Source organism: Capricornis sumatraensis, chromosome 1 (assembly GCF_032405125.1).
Source record: "Capricornis sumatraensis isolate serow.1 chromosome 1, serow.2, whole genome shotgun sequence".
NCBI classification, from domain to species: Eukaryota; Metazoa; Chordata; class Mammalia; order Artiodactyla; family Bovidae; genus Capricornis; species Capricornis sumatraensis.
In genome coordinates this window covers 148,644,289-148,665,600 of record NC_091069.1, presented here as the reverse complement: position 1 = coordinate 148,665,600, position 21,312 = coordinate 148,644,289, and the positions used below count along the sequence as shown (strand labels likewise).

General features: G+C 37.3%; 1 protein-coding gene across 2 annotated transcripts in view; it reads right to left on the bottom strand.

Annotated features, from left to right (window-relative positions):
• ARL6 (ARF like GTPase 6) overlaps nt 1-21,001 on the bottom strand; it is a 30,419-nt gene extending 9,418 nt beyond the window's left edge. For both annotated transcript variants that reach the window (XM_068977463.1, XM_068977470.1), the window contains exons 1-6: nt 20,932-21,001; nt 20,247-20,396; nt 12,337-12,398; nt 11,053-11,121; nt 7,178-7,272; nt 276-405 (exon numbers count right to left, since the gene is read on the bottom strand). In XM_068977463.1, coding sequence (XP_068833564.1) covers nt 276-405; nt 7,178-7,272; nt 11,053-11,121; nt 12,337-12,398; nt 20,247-20,396; nt 20,932-20,934 — 509 coding nt within the window. In that variant the 5' untranslated portion in view covers nt 20,935-21,001. The remainder of the gene's footprint in view (nt 1-275; nt 406-7,177; nt 7,273-11,052; nt 11,122-12,336; nt 12,399-20,246; nt 20,397-20,931) is intronic.
• Between the last annotated feature and the right edge of the window lie 311 nt (nt 21,002-21,312).

Sequence of the window (21,312 nt, the reverse complement as noted above, 5' to 3'; positions counted from 1 at the left end):
AAAAGAAATTAGTGTGGTTGAAGCTGGTTAAGTAAGCAGATTGGTTAAGTTAATTCTTTTAAAGAGTTGTTTTAGTTTTTCTATCCCTGAAAAGATTTGAAAAGGTTTTAACAATAATATATTACTGAATACCTGCAACACTACAATTTTATAAAACATAATCTTTACCTTTCATCCTACCATGTTAAGTCACTTATATAGTGAGCTTGTAAAAAAACCCTGAAGGTGGAGATTTTTTCAGAATGATAAAATGAAATGTAAATAAAAGACTTTACCAAATATGCCATGGTTTATCTTTTATGTCCTCTAAACACAGCAACTGAGATACTTTTACAGATGTCAGTGCATCTCTAAGATCCATTTTGTTTGCAAAGAATAAGATTGGTATTCGACGGTGCTTAATATCTAAAAGAGAAAATAAGACTATCATCACACTTCTAGCTTTTTGAGTTATCTTCTCCAAAATCCTTAAAACTGAAATCCACTAAAATTGTCTTCCAATCACTTCTTCCCATATCACACATACATAAACATTTAAAGGCATATACTGTCAAGCATATATTTAAGTGATAACAGAATTTAAAATACACTTCTTCCTAAGGTTATCTGCAAAGTCCATGGAATTCTACAGGCCAGAATACTGGAGTGGATAGCCTTTCCGTTCTCCAGGGGATCTTCTCAGCCCAGGGATTGAACCCAGGTTTCCCTCATTGCAGGCGGAGTATTTACCAGATGAGCTACAAGTGAAGTAAGATTATCTGCCCTCTTGTTGGAACTGTAAACCAAAGATGGATGAGGGTGGCAGTGGAGGGCTCATTAAACAGTTACTGAACAGCACCTAGCAAAGAGTCAAACATTTTGTTTCATTTTTACTGTCAACACAAAGGAAGAAAACTTTAAACAGAAATATTATAGAAGGAAGATAAGAACGTAAATGGACATACATAAGTTGCCTATAAGAGATTCACTTCAAATACAAAGAAACAAACTGAAAGTGAAAGGATGGAAAAAGATATTTCATGCAAACGGAAATGAAAAAGATGGTGGGGCAGCAATGCGTGTATCAGACAAAAGAGACTTTAAAACAAAAATATAAAAAGAGGCAAAGAAGGACATTAAAGGACAGTGCTCACAGGATCAATTCAAGCAGATAAAGACAGTTGTAAATATGTATGTACCCAACATAGGAGAGGTTAAATATATAAGGCAAATATTAACAGATGTAGAAATTGACAGCAACACAATAATAGTAAGGGGTCTTTAACTTCCCCCTTCCATCAATGGACAGATCATTCACATAGAAAGTCAATAAGGAAACAGTAGCCTTAAAAGACACATTCAGTTCAGTTCAGTTGCTCAGTCAGTCTGACTCTTTGCGACCCCATGAACAGCACGCCAGGCCTCCCTGTCCATCACCAACTCCTGGAGTTTACCCAAACTCATATCCATCGAGTCCGTGATGCCATCCAGCCATCTCATCCTCTGTCATCCCCTTCTCCTTCTGCCCCTAATCTCTCCCAGCATCACAGTCTTTTCCAATGAGTCAACTCTTCACATGAGGTGGCCAAAGTACTGGAGTTTCAGCTTCAGCATCAGTCCTTCCAATGAACACCCAGGACTGATCTCCTTTAGGATGGACTGGTTGGATCTCCTTGCAGTCCAAGGGACTCTCAAGAGTCTTCTCCAACACCACAGTTCAAAAGCATTAATTCTTCGGCACTCAGCTTTCTTCACAGTCCAACTCTCACATCCATACATGACCTCTGGAAAAACCATAGCCTTGACTAGATGGACCTTATTTGGCAAAGTAATGTCTCTGCTTTTCAACATGCTATCTAGGTTGGTCATAACTTTTCTTCCAAGGAGTAAGCGTCTTTTAATTTCATGGCTGCAGTCACCATCTGCAGTGATTTTGGAGCCTAAAAAAATAAAGTCTGACACTGTTTCCACTGTTTCCCCATCTATTTCCCATGAAGTGATGGGACCGGATGCCATGATCTTTGTTTTCTGAATGTTGAGCTTTAAGCCAACTTTTTCACTCTCCTCTTTCACTTTCATCAAGAGGCTTTTTAGTTCCTCTTCACTTTCTGCCCTAAGGGTGGTGTCATCTGCCTATCTGAGGTTATTAATATTTCTCCCGGCAATCTTGATTCCAGCTTGTGTTTCTTCCAGTCCAGCATTTCTCATGATGTACTCTGTATATAAGTTAAATAAGCAGGGTGACAAAATACAGCGTTGACATACTCCTTTTCCTATTTGTAACCAGTCTGTTGTTCTGTGTCCAATTCTAACTGTTGCTTCCTGGCCTGCATACAGATTTCTCAAGAGGCAGGTCAGGTGGTCTGGTATTCCCATCTCTTTCAGAATTTTCCAGTTTATTGTGATCCACACAGTCAAAGGCTTTGGCATAGTCAAGAAAGCAGAAATAGATGTTTTTCTGGAACTCTCTTGATTTTCCATGATCCAGTGGATGTTGGCAATTTGATCTCTGGTTCCTCTGCCTTTTCTAAAACCAGCTTGAACATCTGGAAGTTCACGGTTCATGTATTGCTGAAGCCTGGCTTGGAGAATTTTGAGCATTACTTTACTAGCATGTGAAATGAGTGCAATATCATACAGGTCTTAAAGACATTAAAAGGATAATGAGAGGATGATACAATTTTATGCCAATAAATTTCACAACTTATATAAATTAACAAATAAACAGATTTGGTTATATATTATTAGAAGTGACCCAAGAAGAAATACAGAACTTTAATAGCCCTACCTCATTTAAAGAAATTGAATTTACAGTTCATGCCCCCAACATACACACAAAATCCTGAACCAGATGGCTTCATTAGTAGATTTTATTTAATGCTTAAGAAATAATACCAATTCTAAACAAATCCAAAACATAAAAAGAAAAAAAAGAGGAGGAGTAACTGCTCTTCAAGTCATTTTACGAGGTCTCTACAGCCCTAATACAAAATCAGAAGAGGCCATTACAAGATAGAAAATGACAAAATGAAATCCATTATGCTAACTGAAATAAGTCAGAAAAAGACAAATACCATATGATCTCACATGTGAAAGCTGAAGAAGACAAAAAATATCTAAAGAAAACAAACTGATGGATGCAGAGAAGAAATTGGTTGTTGCCAGAGGTGGTTGGAGTGGAGAGAGCCTGAAATGGATGAAAGGGGTCAAAAAGTACAAACTTCGAGTCATGAAATAATTTATGAGATGTAATAATGTACACCATGGTGACTACAGATAGTAATACTGTATTGGGTATTTGAAAGTTGATAAGAGTATATCTTAAAAGTTCTCATCACATGAAAAAAAAAATTTCTATGTGTCCTGATGGATGTTACCTAGACTTGTGGTGATCATTTCACATTACAGTTGACCTTTGCACAATGTGGGGTTGGAGTTCTGACCTCTGCACATTCAAAAATCTGTGAAGAACTTCATGGCTGGCCCTCTGTATCTGCAGTTTCACATTTGTGGATTCAGTTAACTTTGGATCATATAGCACTACTGTGGCATTATTTGAAAAAAATCCACACGTAAGTAGACCTGTGCAGCTCAAATCCCAGTGTTCAAAGGCTAACTGTATATACAAATATCAAATCACTATGCTGAATACCTGAAACTGATATAAAATTATATGTCAATTATATTTCAAAAAATGTTCACACCAACTTTATTCATAATTGCCCTAAACTAGGAACAGTTCAGGTATCAATTACTAAACACTGGATAAACAAACTGTGTTACAGTCATATAATAAAATACTACAAAGCAAATAAAAGGAGTAAACAAGTGATACATACAACAACATGGGCGACTCCCCAAAACATTACACTGAATGTAAAAACCTAGGCACAAAAATGTATGTACCTTTTCCCACCATTTATATGAAATTGTAAAAAAGGCAACATTTTGGAGATTGAAATCAGATTAGTAGCTCTTCTGGCCCCTTGTAGGGGTGCTGATTGGAAAGGGGCATGAAAGAACTTACAGGGTGATGAAAATGTTCTGTTTCTTGTCTGGGAGCGTATAGACAAGAACAGTTACATGAATATATGCATATGTCAAAATTACAGAACTGTATACTTAAGATTGGAGCATTTCTCTGTAATACATATTATATATAAATTTTTTTTAAAGTTCAATATATATTTCAGCTGAGAAATCCCTTTTTTGGGAATTTAACCTATAAAATAAATGCATAAGTATATATAGATACATGGACAAGGCTTTAGTTGAGGAAATTAAGGTTCCCATTGTATTTATTTAAAGCAGATGTTGTAAGACATATTTCATGTTTTGGTCATGTCATGACTTTTTTGGGGGAGAAAGGGGAAAGATTAACAAAAAGGGGATGTGGAATCAAAAATGCCTTCTCAAAGCAGATAAAAGATAAGTTTTTAAAAGTGAAAAAGTCACAGAAAAAGCACAGGTTGTATAGTTTTCCCTCCACATATTTGAATAAACTTGAGGTTGTCCAATAAAAATACCAAAGATATTGTGGTTAAGCAGAAAGAATTCTTAGAAGGCCACATACTATTTCTGTTTTTATTCTAACAAATCCACATTTCTTTTAAACCATTTTCTAAAAGTCCTCTTCTAAAAGTACTGGTACTAAGCTCACTTAAATCTTTCTGCATGAGCAAGGATAGAAATGCAGAATTCCACAGCAGTACTGAGAATTCCTGGTGGGTGGGAGGGAAGGAATAGCTAGCAACAAGACTGAATAAACCACGATACATTCATAGTATGGCATGTTAGTCAGTCAGTTCAGTCGCTCAGTCGTGTCCGACTCTTTGCGACCCCATTAACCGCAGCACGCAAGGCCTCCCTGTCCATCACCAACTCCTGAAGTCTACTCAAACTCCTGTCCATCGAGTCGGTGATGCCATCCAGCCATCTCATCCTCTGTTGTCCCCTTCTCCTCCTGCCCCCAATCCCTCCCAGCATCAGACTCTTTTCCAATGAGTTAACTCCTTGCATGAGGTGGCCAAAGTATTGGAGTTTCAGCTTCAGCATCAGTCCTTCCAATGAACACCCAGGACTGGTCTCATTTGGGATGGACTGGTTGGATCTCCTTCAGTCAAGGGACTCTCAAGAGTCTTCTCTAACACCATTGTTCAAAAGCATCAATTCTTTGGCACTCAGCTTTCTTCACAGTCCAACTCTCACATCCATACATGACCACCAGAAAAACCATAGCCTTGACTAGAAGGACCTTTGTTGGCAAAGTAATGTCTCTGCTTTTTAATATGCTATCTAGGTTGGTCGTAACTTTCCTTCCAAGGAGTAAGCGTCTTTCAATTTCATGGCTGTGGTCACCATCTGCAGTGATTTTGGGGCCCAGAAAAATAAAGTCTGACACTGCTTCCACTGTTTCCCCATCTACTTCCCACGAAGTGATGGGACCAGATGACATAATCTTAGTTTTCTGAATGTTGAGCTTTAAGCCAACATTTTTACTCTCTTCTTTCACTTTCATCAAGAGTCTTCACTTTCTCCCCTAAGGGTGGTGTCATCTGCATATCTGAGGTTATTGATATTTCTCCCAGCAATCTTGATTCCAGCTTGTGCTTTTTCCAGCTCAGCGTTTCTCATGATGTACTCTGCATAGAAGTTAAATTAGCAGGGTGACAATATACAGCCTTGACGTACTCCTTTTCCTATTTGGAACCAGTCTGTTGTTCCATGTCCAGTTCTAACTGTTGTTTCCTGACCTGCATACAGATTTCTCAAGAGGCAGGTCAGGTGGTCTGGTATGCATGTTGCTGCTGCTAAGTCGCTTCAGTTGTGTTCAACTCTGTGCAACCCCACAGACAGCAGCCCACCAGGCTCCCCTGTTCCTGGGATTCTCCAGGCAAGAATATTGGAGTGGGTTGCCATTACCTTCTCCAATGCATGAAAGTGAAAAGTGAAAGTGAAGTTGCTCAGTCATATCCAACTCTTAGAGACCCCATGGACTAGGCATCATTAAAAGAATAATTGTATACATGCAATTTGACTTGAAAGGATTTCCACCATGCAGTGATATTTGAGAATAGGAAGATGCAGAAGAGTATACAGAATATGATCCTGTTCTAGTAAGTAATGATGACAGTCCTCATAGCCCCCAACCCTATATGGTTGGTTTTCTGTATCTGCGGACTCCACACCCACAGATTCAACCAACCGTGGATGGAAAACACTCAGGGAAAAAAATTACATAAAGTTCCTGAAAACAAAACTTGAATTTACCGTGTGTTGGCATTGTATTAGTTGCTCAGTCATGTCTGACTTTTTGTGACCCCATGGACTGCAGACCCCTTCTCCAGGGGATCTTCCAAACCCAGGGATCAAACCCGAGTCTGCTGCGTTGCAGGCAGATTCTTTACCATCTGAGCCACAGTATTTACATTTTGTTAAGTATTATAAGCAATCTAGAGATGGTTTAAAATACATGGGAGGATGTGCATAGCTTCTATGCAAATACTACTATTTTATATAAGGGACTTGAGCAACTACAGCTTTTGGTATCCTTAGGGATCCTAGAACAAATCCCCCATAGACACCAAGGGATAACTGTATATATCTTTGGTACCTGTATATGCTGGTGCGTGTGTATATATGTTGGTATATCTGTGCATATATATATATGATATGAAATTATAAGCAAAGGTACAAAAGATAAAGTACCAAATTGTTAATACTGTTATCTTAAAAGGGAACTGGAGGGCTGGCAGTAATTTAAAAATAGAAAAGATCTGTTTTAAAAGAATTCTCACAATAAATATGTCAGAAATACTGTGATTACACATTCACATCTACGTAAAGATGGCAACCAAAATATTTTTAAAGTGTTGAAACATCAATTTTTAATTTCACTCTTATTCTTTTTCTGTTCATCTACTTTGCTACTGATACATTATTTACATGATCAGGAAAAAAGGGCACTTTTAATTTCAGGAAATAAAGATCAAACACCTGGAAAACACTGCAAATGGCTTTGAAATTTAAAAAAATATATATGGTATTACAAATTCCACATAATTAATATGCTTTAAAATAAAACAATTTTAAATAAGTTTATACAGAGTAAACAACATGTTTTGCTGAATCAAAGAACAAAACATCATACATGACCCCAAAACATAGACATCACAGACTGAAAGACACACACATGTACCTGGATGATTCAGAAGAGTACGAAGTTCTTCTTTGGCCACAACCATTCTTAATTTATCACTACTATCAATGACAAAAATAATGGCTTGTCCTTCTCTGTGTAATACAAAGAATGAGAAAAATTAATGATAAACAAACATTTTTCTACATTAATTATTCATTTGCATATCTTAAACCATTTATTACATCTTCATGTCCTATGATGATTTATCATTACAGGCATTGTTGCTGTTCCTTATTAGTTTATATGAATAATTAATATTGCCATATTTTGGTTAATATATTAACCAAATTAGTCACATTTCACATAAAGTAATTTTTATTCATTTGGATCATAATGTGGTAAATTTAATGACTCATTTCATAATTTTAAAAAATAACAAGTTGGGCTTTCCTGGTGGTTAAGAATCCACCTGCCAATGCAGGGGACACGGGTTCAATTCCCTGATCCAGGAAGATCCCACATTATGCAGAGTAACTAAGCCCATGCGCTACAATTCCTGAACCCACACTCTAGAGCCTGTGAATCACAACTACTGAGCCAAAGCGACTCAACTTCTGAAACCTAGAACCCATGCTCTGCAATAAGAGAAGCCACCACAATGAGAAGCCTCCATACTGCAACTAGAAAGCAGCCCCCGATCACTGCAACTAGAGAAAGCCCGTGTGCAGCAACGAACTCAGCATGGTCATAAATTAAATTTTTAAAAAAAGGTAAAAACATAATCCTATTACACAGGCACAATTGTTAATATTTGCAAATAAATCGTTTTCAGCATTTTCTTTGTACATGTGTGTATGCATGTGCACTCAGTCCTGTCCAACTCTTTGCAACCCCATGGACAGCAGCCTGCCAGGCTCCTCTGTACGTGGAATTTTCCAAGCAAGACTATTCATACATGAATATCTACATTTGTATTTAAATGGAATCTTGTGCTTTATTCTGCCTTTCTGATATATATGTACACTTCCTTGATCTTTTTTTATAGTTTGAACTACTTTTATATGAAGCATTAAAGCATAAAGCAGCTTTCAATAAAGGTTTTTTGAAAGACGTCTTTCAGTAACATCTTTCATTATACTGTAAAGTATAATGAGTATGTCATTAAATAGTGTATCAAACTTCTATTGTTGGGCTTCATAGAATACTTCCAATTTTCATTACTATGGAAAACTTTGGGATAAACATCCTCCCAAATACATTTAAAAAATTTCTTGATACTTTAAGACCTCTTCTTAGGAACAGAATGCCTAGGGATACATACATGAAGTTTTAGATAAACACTGACAAATTAGAAATGCTATATCAATTTTATAATACTATCAGCACTTTTCCCACCGCCTGGCCAGCATGGCTCTTATTCTTTTCAATTTTTTACCATCCTAACAGCATATTCGGAGAAGGCAGTGGCAACCCACTCCAGTACTCTTGCTTGGAAAATCCCATGGGCAGAGAAGCCTGGTAGGCTGCAGCCCATGGGATCGCTAAGAGTCGGACACGACCAAGCGACTTCACTTTCACTTTTCACTTTCATGCATTGGAGAAGGCAATAGCAACCCACTCCAGTGTTCTTGCCTGGAGAATCCCAGGGACAGGGGAGCCTGGTGGGCTGCCGTCCATGGGGTCACACAGAGTCGGACACGACTGAAGTGACTTAGCAGCAGCAGCAACAGCATATTATTTTACTTTGCATTTTATTAATTTCTTGTTAAGTTCAATATATTTTCATATATTTATTAGACATTTATATATTTTTTTGTGACTCACTTATTCCAGTCATAAATCAAGATTTTTAAAGTTCAATGTCATTAGTACTCACAAGCATAAAAAAAATAAAACAACTTTTTAATACTACTGTCTGTTATCATTTAAAAAGATGAATGCATTTTATTACAGTCATACATTACCAGTGGATATAGAAACAGATACAATTGAAAATATATATCAAGGGCTTTAAAAACATTCAGTCACTTTGAGCCAGTAATTTCATTTCTGAAATTTATACTAAGGAAACATGAAGTATGACAAAGATTTATACAGTAATATGTTAACTGAAGAATTGTTTATAACCTTTCAAAACTGAGAATAATCTTTATGCCCAAAAACAGAGAAATGATTAAGCAAATTTTGGCATAGGAAGGAATATAAGAAAATATTAGGTTGCCATGAGAGTTACATTCTTTTTATGTTTTCATGACTTATCAGAGAATGTTAAATGAAAACTATACAGCACATGGTGCATGCTTTAGAAGGCTCCTTTCTCAGTTATGTTAAATGCTATTTCAAAACAGAAGAAACATACTCAAAAGATATATTTTCTAAACATTAACTCCTTTCCCAGTATGCACTCTTTATATCTTAGGCTTCATTACCTTTTTATATTCAAAGAGAAATATGCAAGAACTATACAATAATTAACATTACAGAATCAAATAAATGACAAAGGAAATTTCCTTTATTATCTCATTAGTACCCAAACAAATGCTATTAATGACGCATTACATATTACACTAAGAATTTTCTTCTCTCTCAGTGTATACTAAACATACATTTTTATTAAGAGTAATTTTCTTTATATAACTGAGATATGACAAAAATATCATCATAAATAATTCTCAGCACACATTCTTTTATGTATATGTTTGCCCAGCAGTCCCAGTCATCTGTTCTTTTCTGAAAGCAAAAATTATGGCTGGAGGGTATGAACATTTTCCATTTTAACAGATATTGAAAAATTACTCTAAAAAAGATGTTACATTATCTGTAAGAGTAGCTTGTTTTGCCAACAGTAGACTTAATCTTTTAAACCTTTTTTCAGCCTAATAGATTAAAATGCACTTGTTCTTTCACAGTCAGAAAAATATGCCTACAGGAAATTTACTATTATTGTAGATTTCTGAACAGTAACCATATTCAGCATTCCATCTACAGTGTATGTAAAATATTCCTGAATTCACTAACTTCTTCCAAAAAGATTTTAAAGAAAAAGAATGTTAAAATCAGAAAAAAATTTCCTTTAAGTACTATTTTTATGTAGTATTACATTTTCTGTAATAAAATTTTTTTAAAGTATTAAATACATTTTTTAAAAAAGTTGTTTACCAAATAATTGGAAGAGGAATTTTAGAAACCCTATACTGAAAACTCAAGTTGCCTTAATAACAAAAATACCTCACATTTCCCCCAGAGAATTTAATGCAGGATACCACAAACATAGCATATTTGGATCCTAGCAACTTGATAGCTGTTAATCTGAAGTAACTGGTGAGCACCTGACTTGCACACGCAGTAAAACATCTTGTTTATAACTGCTTGTTGAACGAATGGATCAACTGTTGGTGCTGCTATTTTAACTAAATTTATTCAGTAATTATTTACTGATCTGTGTGCCCAGAATCATACTTGATCTTGAAGAAATACTTTGAATAGGAAACAAATCCAACCCCCTTGATTATATGGTTATAAGATTAGAGAAATATGAATGGTTAAGTGCTGTGTCAACACTGGGGCCAGAATAATTGGGCATCTCCACAATAAATGGAATCTCCACAATAAATGGAATCTCCACAGAGGAGGTGACTTTTGAGCTAGTCCTTAAAGAATGAGTATATCAACCTTAAGCTGCAGAGAAGTAGAGTAGAACAGGACATTAAAAACAGAGACAACAGAACATGCAAGGCCCAAGGTTATGAAGAATCTGAAGCATTTGACAAATAATGTCAAGTATGATTATATTTTTTTAAAAAACTTAGAATCTATACTTAAATTACAGAAAAATAAACATTGCAATCTAGCCCATGTAATCATTTGGATTTCTAATCACTACTTGTTAAAATATAGCCATCTAGTTAACCAACATTTGCAAACATACTTACTTATAATAGTGTTCCCAGAGATTTCTGTATCTTCCTTGACCTGACATGTCAAACACTGTAAAAGACAAACTATAAAACAAACAACAAAAAATTATTACATTATAAGCTACTAAAACTTTAAATTATTATCAATCAAAGAAACCACCCTTGAGTATACAGTGTTCCAACTTGTGCCAGCTTTCAAGTACAAGTGCCACAGAATAAATTTTTTTAATATAAAGATGATTTTATAATAGTAACATATAAAAATATTTTTTTCTTTGCTAGTGAAATTATAATAGTCAGAACATGGAATAAACCTAGATGTCCATCAGCAGAGAAATGGATAAGAAAGCTGTGGTACATATACACAATGGAGTATTAGCCATTAAAAAGAATACATTTGAATCAGTTCTAATGAGGTGGATGAAACTGGAACCTATTATACAGAGTGAAGTAAGCCAGAAAGAAAAACACCAATACAGTATAATAACGCATATATATGGAATTTAGAAAGATGAAACTCCAATACTTTGGCTACCTCATGCGAAGAGTTGACTCATTGGAAAAGACTGTGATGCTGGGAGGGATTGGGGGCAGGAGGAGAAGGGGATGACAGAGGATGAGATGGCTGGATGGGCATCACTGACTCAATGGACATGAGTTTGAGTAAACTCCGGGAGTTGGTGATGGACAGGGAGGCCTGGCGTGCTGCAATTCATGGGGTTGCAAAGAGTCGGACATGACTGAGCGACTGAACTGAACTGAACGATAACCCTGTATGCGAGACAGCAAAAGAGACACAGATGTATAGAACAGTCTTTTGAACTCTGTGGGAGAGGGTGAAGGTGGGATGATTTGGGAGAATGGCATTGAAACATGTATATTATCATATGTGAAATGAATCGCCAGTCCAGGTTTGATGCATGAGACGGGGGCTCGGGGCTGGTGCACTGGGATGACCCAGAGGGATGGGATGGGGAGGGATGTGGGAGCGGGGTTCAGGATGGGGAACACATGTACACTCGTGGCGGATTCATGTCAATGTATGGCAAAACCAATACAATATTGTAACTAGCCTCCAATTAAAATAAATAAATTTATATTAAAAACAATTAAAAAAAGAATTTATCTAAACTCTAAATTCTGAAGAATAATCCAGAGATAGTAGTACAAATATTTTAATGTCAGTGGGCTTCTGAAACAACAGATTCCTTTTTCTAAGAATAGCAGGAATAACTAGATAGATCTAATACCATTTTTCACCCCCAACTTCTTAATCACAAGTTTAATAAAATGAATTACCTAGACGATTTGAATTTCTGTATGCTGAATCCTATTGTTGGAACTATATCTTGAGACTGAGCCTTTAAGAAAAGAGACAAAGTTTAGAAATTTGCAATTACCGAAGATGCATTTTTCCTCAGGTTAAAAGCACCCAGTTTTTCCAATTCTAAAATATGCCACTAAGAAAACGAAAGGATTAAACAAAATCATAAGTTTTGCAAGGAGATCATTATGTGTGAATTCTTTATAGAAGTTTAAGGTTTACTAATTATAAATCTGCATAATGTGTGTCTTAATTCACATTTTGAGGCTTGCTGAAAGTTACCACCAACTTAAAATAGTTTCACAAGTCTCTTTTAGCTCACATATAGGACTTCCTAATCTTCCATACTTATTGAGTTTGCAAATGCTACAGAGGGGCTTCCCAGGTGGCACTACTGGTAAAGAACCTGTCTGCCAATGTAGGAGACGTAAGAGAGGTGGGTTCGATCCCTGGGTTGGGAAGATCCCCTGGAGGCGGGCATGGCAATCCACTCCAGTATTCTTGCCTGGAGAATCCCATGGATAGAGGAGTCTGGCAGGATACTGTCCATGGGGTTGCAGAGAGTCAGACATGACTGAAACGACTTAGCAAGCAGGACACGTGCTACAGAGGATTGTTTTCATGTCTAGATGGTGACTATACATGGTCTCTGCTTTCATGGAATTTATAATCTAGAGAAGGTAAACAATAAACAACTAAGATACCAATTTTGAACAGTGCTAAGTGCAACGAAAGGTGATTGAGGGTGGGAGGCAATGGGGTAGAGGAGGGTTAGTTTAGCAATAAGTCTGTCTGAGAGAGATGACATCTCACCCAGTAAATGTTAAGAAGGAAAAAAGCTATGACAAGATCTGGGCAAAGAACAATCCAGTCAAAGGAAATAGCCAGGGCAATGACTGCAAGGAAGGAAGAACTCACCACTCAGGTAAAGTTGAAGGCCTGTATGTCTAAAATATATTTATTAAGGGAAAGACTGTATGTAACCAAGTGAGAGGTGGGGCCATGGTGGAGACTGAGTGGAAAAGAGACTGCAAGAGGGCAAGAGTATAATGGGAGACCTGCTGACATGATCCACAGGCAAGTAAAAGACCTTAAATTGACAAGTTAACTTGCCAATTAAGTTAACTTAATTTTACCATCAAAACTTTCTCCTTTGGAATAGAAGTCCACTCACTTTCTGACCCAGATGCCTAAGAGTTATTCTTGACTCCTTCTTTATTTTACATCCCCTGTACAACAATTCTCTAAGCTTTATTGATTCTGCCTCACTAACTTAGCTTAGGTCCTCATCATTTCTTGCTTCAAATTACTACAACAGCCTCCTGATTACTCCTAACTGCTAATACAACATCTAAACAAGTTACTTCTCTAAGCCTGAGTTTTCTTAAATGTAAAATATATCATTACTATCCTTAACTCTTAATGTTTTCATGAGAATTAAGTAAGCCAATCGATGCAAAATACCAGTGTCTGGTCCATAGTAAACACTCAACAAATGGTTGTTATCGTTAAGAATTACTCTCTTACTGATTTTAGTTTCATACCCCAGTCTTCTTCATACTGCCGAAAGTGTAACCTAAAAAATAATTCCCTTGAGTTCATCATGTTGCTTTTATGTAAAAAGAGGAGGAGTAGAGGGAAAATTGCTGCCTCACATCAGTATGTTCACTTTGGTAGTTTACTCCTGAAAATTTAAAATTCAAATGGAAAGACATAAGGTGAAAGGTCCCTGGAGCTTGGTCACCTTAACAGTAATGTGCTAGTGAAAAGACTTCCCAGAGCTGCCCTAATTTTGGCTTTCTGAAATTTGTTTACTCAGCTTTCCCTTCTAGTCTGTGAGCTGCCTAGTATTCTTCCAAAAATCTCTCTCTTTATGTTAGACAGAATTTATTTCCTGATAAAACCATCAGCTATTATTATTAGGAAAAAATAACAATAATAAAACCCACTCCAGTGTTCTTGCCTGGAGAATCTCAGGGACGGGGGAGCCTGGTGGGCTGCCGTCTGTGGGGCCACACAGAGTCGGACATGACTGAAGCGACTTAGCAGCAGCAGCAATAATAATACATAGTTGAACGTTTAAAGAAATCTCAGAAAATATAGCTCAAATGAGTAGCCTTGAACTATAATTCTAATCACCGAACTGTAATTAGAAATTGGCTAGCCTGTCCATAACCACCCAGTTTCTTTACAAACTCTTTGTGTTTCCAGAGAAGCTACCCTTTAATTTTCTGTTTTAACAGGGATAAAATTAATCAACTTTCTTTTCTTTTCTTCACTTCTAAAGTTCTAGTGGAAGATAATTAGAAAGAAGAAACTCCACTAATTAATTAGGACAGGACATGATATGTGAGCTGGTACTTTCAGATTCAAGTGTGATTCATTTTCCTCTAAAGAATCCTGAAATAGTCTTCACTGATTAATTTCCCCCTGCTCTATTCAGGAACAAATACATTTGATGATTCTCTAAGTTGGACAGGGGATGTTTACAAACCAAGGGAAGAGCGCAGGAATTAATACCTAAGTGGATTAGGCCATCTGAGACAACCCAGTAATAGACCAGTATCAGTAAGACTAGAACAAGGTTTCCAAGAGAGGCCCTATTTGGTAAGTTTTACTAAATCTGTTGAAAATGATATCCTTGATATGACTAATAATCATTCCCTGCCCAAAAATGAAAATTAAAAAATCACCCATCAGTCCATTTGTACAAAATTACATTTAACTACTAAGAAATATTCTAGGTATTTGGGAAATCCCACGGAGAGGAGCCTGGCAGTCTACAGTCCATAGGGCTGCTAAGAGTCAGACTTGCCTTAGTGACTAAAACAACATTATTGAACAATGTAAGATCTATGCTCTTATGAATTTAATTTTATAATGAAGAAAATGTAATAACTGATCAACTGAATATATGAAGCAATTTCAGATTGTTTTAAATGTTAAGAATATAAAACTGGATGACAAGATAGAATGAGAGCGTTTATGTTAGGGAATGGGGCAAAAGTTAGAATTTTAGAAGAAAGGTGTTAATAGAGCACATCTCTTAGTATGATACTAAGACTAGATTCTTGAAAAGTTATCAGGTTAAAATTACCTCTTTTCTCTCCTTATCAGTTTAGAAAAGATCAGCAACCTTAACATATTAACAACAAATGAACATTAAGAGAGCTTAATGTTAAAAACCAGTTTGGGCTCAGGAAGTATCTAGTTATCTAGAAACTGACTTTATCCCTCTGCAAAAACATATAAGAGACTATTTTACTATAAAATGAGACTTGTAATTTCTTTTAAGACATTTCCTAATAGAGGATCATATATTTCTATTCAGTTCAGTTTAGTCACTCACTGGCATCTGACTCTGCGACCCCATGGACTGCAGCACACCAGGTCTCCCTGTCCATCACCAACTCCCAGAGTTTACCCAAACTCATGTCCATTGAGTCGGTGATGCCATCCAGCCATCTCATCCTCTGTCGTCCCCTTTTCCTCCTGCCTTCGATCTTTCCCAGCATCACAGTCTTTTCCAATGAGTCAGTTCTTTGCATGATGGGGCCAAAGTATTGGAATTTCAGCTTCAGCATCAGTCCTTCCAATGAACGCTCAGGACTGATCTCCTTTAGGATGGACTAGTTGGATCTCCTTGCAGTCCAAGGGACTCTCAAGAGTCTTCTTCAACACCACAATTCAAAAGCATCACTTCTTTGGCGCTATACTTTCTTTATAGTCCAACTCACATCCATACGTGACTACTAGAAAAACCGTAGCCTTGACTAGACAGACCTTTGTTGGCAAAGTAATGTCTCTGCTTTTTGATTTCTATTACTCACCTCAATTCATTAAAAATAATATTTCTCATAGTGGATATAAGCTCACAAGAGACTGTTCTTGGGTTCAAAGGTACGGAAGAAGCAAGTGTTTTATCTGTGCCTGGGTGACAGGTTTTAGGGCTTTTAAGAAGTCCCATTTCAAGTGTCCTCTTGGCTATAATCATGAAGTTGTTGTTGTTGTTTTTAAGTAAAACAACTTACTCTGCTCTCAGAAGGTAGAGGTCAATTGCTCTGAGGAGACAGGATAGTTGCCTAAAGACTAACGCTCAGAAAGTGGTGTCAGAAATTAGACGATCCCCTTAAAAATAGCCCTGGAGTTAGTCTAGGCTAGTTCCATAATTCACCAGTGGTAGCAGAGAGATGCATATGCTGGAAAACAAAAGATTAGTTAAAAAGCCTCAGTAATTGGCTGCATGCCCAGATGTTCCTGAGGGCTCTCCCTGACTAGTATAATGTGTTAGGCAGGGTCAGCAGGTCTTGCACAGGACTAGTCTGAAATTGGGATATTAGATATTTTAAGATGGTAGACTGAGCTCAAGATGCCTCCTTCCCCTGCTGCCCCAAATGATCAATAATGTTTAGAGAAGAAAGCTGTTCCCATCCATATCAAAGATTATTCCTACAGTAATAACCATGTCTTGGGACAGAAGATCACTATACTGTTGGGGATGATGGAAAGAGAGAACATAATTTCCATTTTGTTCTTTGAATGTCATTTCTGCCAATCTGAGTACAGTAGGCACCAGGGGGCTGACACACTTTTTGGTACTATTAACTGTGGCTCTGGTTTCAATAATTTTGTACTTATTTGACACAACTTTTACAAAAAAATTTCTTTTGAAGATATTCCTTGATGTAGAAAAAAATGGAAATCTCTCTTATAGAATAGGACCTTACCTGAAGAACTTCCTTATAATTTTGCTCCCTTATGCTACTAGGCTTACCTGCAGAAGTGCTGCACATCACCAGCCACTAAGTTTCTTAATATTAGCCCAGGTTGATCCACTGACAGCCAAACCATCCGTGGAACTAATTATGGACCCAACCACAGCTGGGTATGGTTCTCTAAATTCAATCTGGACTCCATTCAAGTGGGTAGGGGAGAAGGCAATGGCACCCCACTCCAGTACTCTTGCCTGGAAAATCCTATGGCTGGAGGAGCATGGTGGGCTGCAGTCCATGGGGTTGCTAAGGGTCGGACACGACTGAGAGACTTCACTTTCACTTTTCACTTTCATGCATTGGAGAAGGAAATGGCAACCCACTCCAGTGTTCTTGCCTGGAGAATCTCAGGGATGGGGGAGCGTGGTGGGCTTCCGTCTATGGGGTTGCACAGAGTCGGACACGACAGTAGCAGTAGCAGCAAACCTAGACAAGCAGGATATCTCCCTGAGGAGGAAAGCTTGAATTCTGGGACATGAATCATAACTCAAGAGAGTGTTAGCAAGTCCTCTGGCCAGAACTAAACCTTGCCCTCCAAAATTAGTATTTCAATAAAACTGGAATTTTTTTTTAATCTCTGATTTTAGCGCATCTATTTCAGCTGATTTCCAACTTGATTGGACAGCCCCTTAAAACACCTAAATTACCTTCTAACTCCATTTTCAACTTTTTATCCCAGCTGCCTCAAACTAACTGCCATTTGAAAATACACCAGTAGTTAGTTTTTTCACATGGCAAACTCTCTCACGTGGAAGAAGGGAATGATGACCGCAAGAAAAGAAATGATGGCATTTTTGTAATTTGAGAGCAATCTCAAACTAAACAGAAGTAAAAATGAAGCTGTTGGGGAAAAGGTGGTGGGGGACAGTAGGAGTTCTTATTCTGTCCAACCTGAAGCACTATTTGGAGGCAATGAAGTCCACTTTCAATTACCATATTTAGGAGAAATGCTTCCTACTATCCAGCCTGTCAGTCACTAAGAGCACTAGTTTCCTAATTTTGAACCATCTGCTCGATTTATGGTGGGCTGCTGTTTATGGGGTCACACAGAGTTGGACATGACTGAAGTGACTTAGCAGCAGCAGCAGCTCAATTTATATGCAGGCTATATATTTTTTCATCAACATTTTCCATTGATTGACTAATGGCTTTTATCTAGATAAAAGTATTTACAACTGTCAATGTTAACTGTTTACCTCTATCTACTCTCCTATTCTTTCATACTTTGTTGTTGTTTAGTCACTAAGTCAAGTCAAACTCTTTGCAACCCTATGAACTGTAGTCTGCCAGGCTCCTCTGTCCAGGGGATTTCCCAGGCAAAAATACTGGAGTGGGTTGCCATTTCCTTCTCCATAGAACCTTTACAACCCAGGGATCAAATTCACTTCTCCTGCACTGGCAGGTGGGTTCTTTACCAGTGAGCCACCAGGGAAGTCCCTCTTTCGTACTTACAGGACCCCTATTACTTATGGAAGCAGCAATATGTCCTGCTTTAAAAAAAAAAAAAAATCCAGCCTCATTTACAGATAGGGTAGCCAGTGAGGTGAAAGAGTAGTTAGTTGAGGCTTCTGAGTAAGCTCTTTAAAGAGGACTTATTTGGCAGGAAGACTTATTCTTTTGCTTGTTCTTTTCCCATCCCTGCAACTTAGGATATAGACAGCATATTAAAAAGCAGAGACATTATTTTGCCAACAAAGGTCCGTCTAGTCAAGGCTATGGTTTTTCCAGTAGTCACGTATGGATGTGAGAGCTGGACTGTGAAGAAAGCTGAGTGCTGAAGAATTGATGCTTTTGAACTGTGGTGTTGGAAAAGATTCTAGAGAGTCCCTTGGACTGCAAGGAGATCCAACCAGTCCATCCTAAAGGAAATCAGTCCTGAGTGTTCCTTGGAAGGACTGATGCTAAAGCTGAAACTCCAATACTTGGCCACCTGATGCAAAGAACTGACTCACTGGAAAAGACCCTGATGCTGGGAAAGATTGAAGGCAGGAGGAAAAGGGGACGACAGAGGATGAGATGGTTGGATGGCATCACCAACTCAATGGACATAAGTTTGGGTAGGCTCCAGGAGTTGGTGATGGACAGGGAGGCCTGGCATCCTGCAGTACATGGGGTCGCAGAGAGTCAGACACAACTGAGCAACTGAACTGAACTGAGGATAGTTAACTAAGATGGCCATGTGGAGATTCCGAAGACCCTGAAGAAAATCAGGCACTAAGGATAGCAGAGAGGAAAGATGGAAGGTGCCTGGACCATGCAGCTGCCACACCAGCCCTGGAATATTTCTTCTGGACTCACTGAGATGACAGAAAAAGAACCCTCCATCTTCAGTCCACTATTATGTGGGTTTTCTTTATATACAGCAGAACCTAATTGTAGCTTATACTTCCCAGATGGCACAGTAGTAAAGAATCAGCCTTCCAATGCAGGAGGTACAAGACGTTTGATCCCTGGGTGGGGAAGATCCCCTGGAGTAGGAAATGGCAACCAACTCCAGTATTCTTGCTTGGAAAATTCCATGGACAGAGGATTCTGTCAGGCTATACTCCATGGGGTTGCAAAGAGTTAAACAAGACTGGGCACACAGCACAACTGGGCACACAGCACAACATAACTCATACATTATGTGGTGAATGTGCTAGCTTATATATATATTTCACTTATTTAAATAATGCATTCATGTACTTATGACTTACATGACTTAAAGTCATCTTGCTTGCTGCTACCGATATGCACGTAACACTCTTGGGAAACTGGCTAATTATCCACAGAATCTGTAAAAATGATCCACCTTTCCCTCTGTTTTGCTCCTCTTGTAAAGAGAAAGTCAAAACGAAGGCAATGCTACCTGAACGTAAACTCCACAAATTTTTGAAGAGCTTTTGAGAAGAAAAGGCATTTGGAGAATATTCCAGTTTAAATAGTCAAGATTTACCTACATATCAGCATAAAATACACTTCATGTTATGGCTGGCTGATACTTATTACTTTACTAAAGGTATCACAAATTTAATAAGATTTCATAATGTGACAATGATGTTACAATGACAGACAAAATAATCCTCCATTAGCTTTAGAAGAAAATACATAATGTATCTAATAAATATACTTACATTTGTAGGTTTAAGTTTATTAATGATTGTTGTTTTGCCACTATTATCCAGCCCAAGGCACAAAACATGAACTTCCTTCTTTTTGAGGCCAAGCAAGCCTGAAAGTCTGTCTAGCAATCCCATAATGTGAGGCAAGGATTCACAAATCAACTGCAAGTCAGGGGGAAAAAAAATTAACACAGGCATCTTAAATATGGAGAATATAAGCATATGTACCCCAAATTTTTAGAATTTAAAGTCAGTGATATTGTGAAAACCATGTCAATGTAGCTTTGCATTTAGTAAACAGAGTTTAAGCTGATTACCAGAAAGGAGTCTTAACTGAAATGCAGATTGGCAGCTAATAACCCCCAGCAACACAGAATAATGCCCTTGAAATAACTGTACATTTCTTATTGTAACTTATAATACTTAAGAACAAAATGTGATTTATTTAGTATCCTATGGAGTCTACCATTTGTGATACTTGAGAATATCTGCAGCCTTTTCTGGAAATCTGGAAATATATGGGTAGTGATGTTCATATGGAGCCTGCTGCTCAAATAGAAAGTAGAAGGCAGACCAGAATAACAAAAAAACTGAAATTTTAGGCTGCCTCATTTGAGTTCACTGGTTAAATCTTTTTCTAAAGCTAATCCCATTGTTGCATTTTGCAATAATATGAGGTAATAAATATTAAATTCACCATTTTTGTTTGCTGACTATATTCAATTCAGACAGAAACAAAAAATCCTGATTTATCTTCATCTTAACTTTTCCTTTGTCCTCACGTATCTTGGTAGTTTTGTAAGTCAACACAAATCCATTTGGGAAGGTTATGTATAAAACACATACACACAAACTGAGTACTGTAAAGTAAAATAAAGTAAAAATAAAAATTAAAAAATAAAACACATGCACACAAACTGAATCTTAATACATCTTTGTTTCTTTGAAATTATAACATATGAAATTATCTGTTAAGTATTTTTTAAAAGAATTTTAACTAGTGTACTAGTGAAGAATATGAGCGTAAATACCCATCTTACATTTTAATCTCCTTTTCTCAAATACTATAAAGATTTCC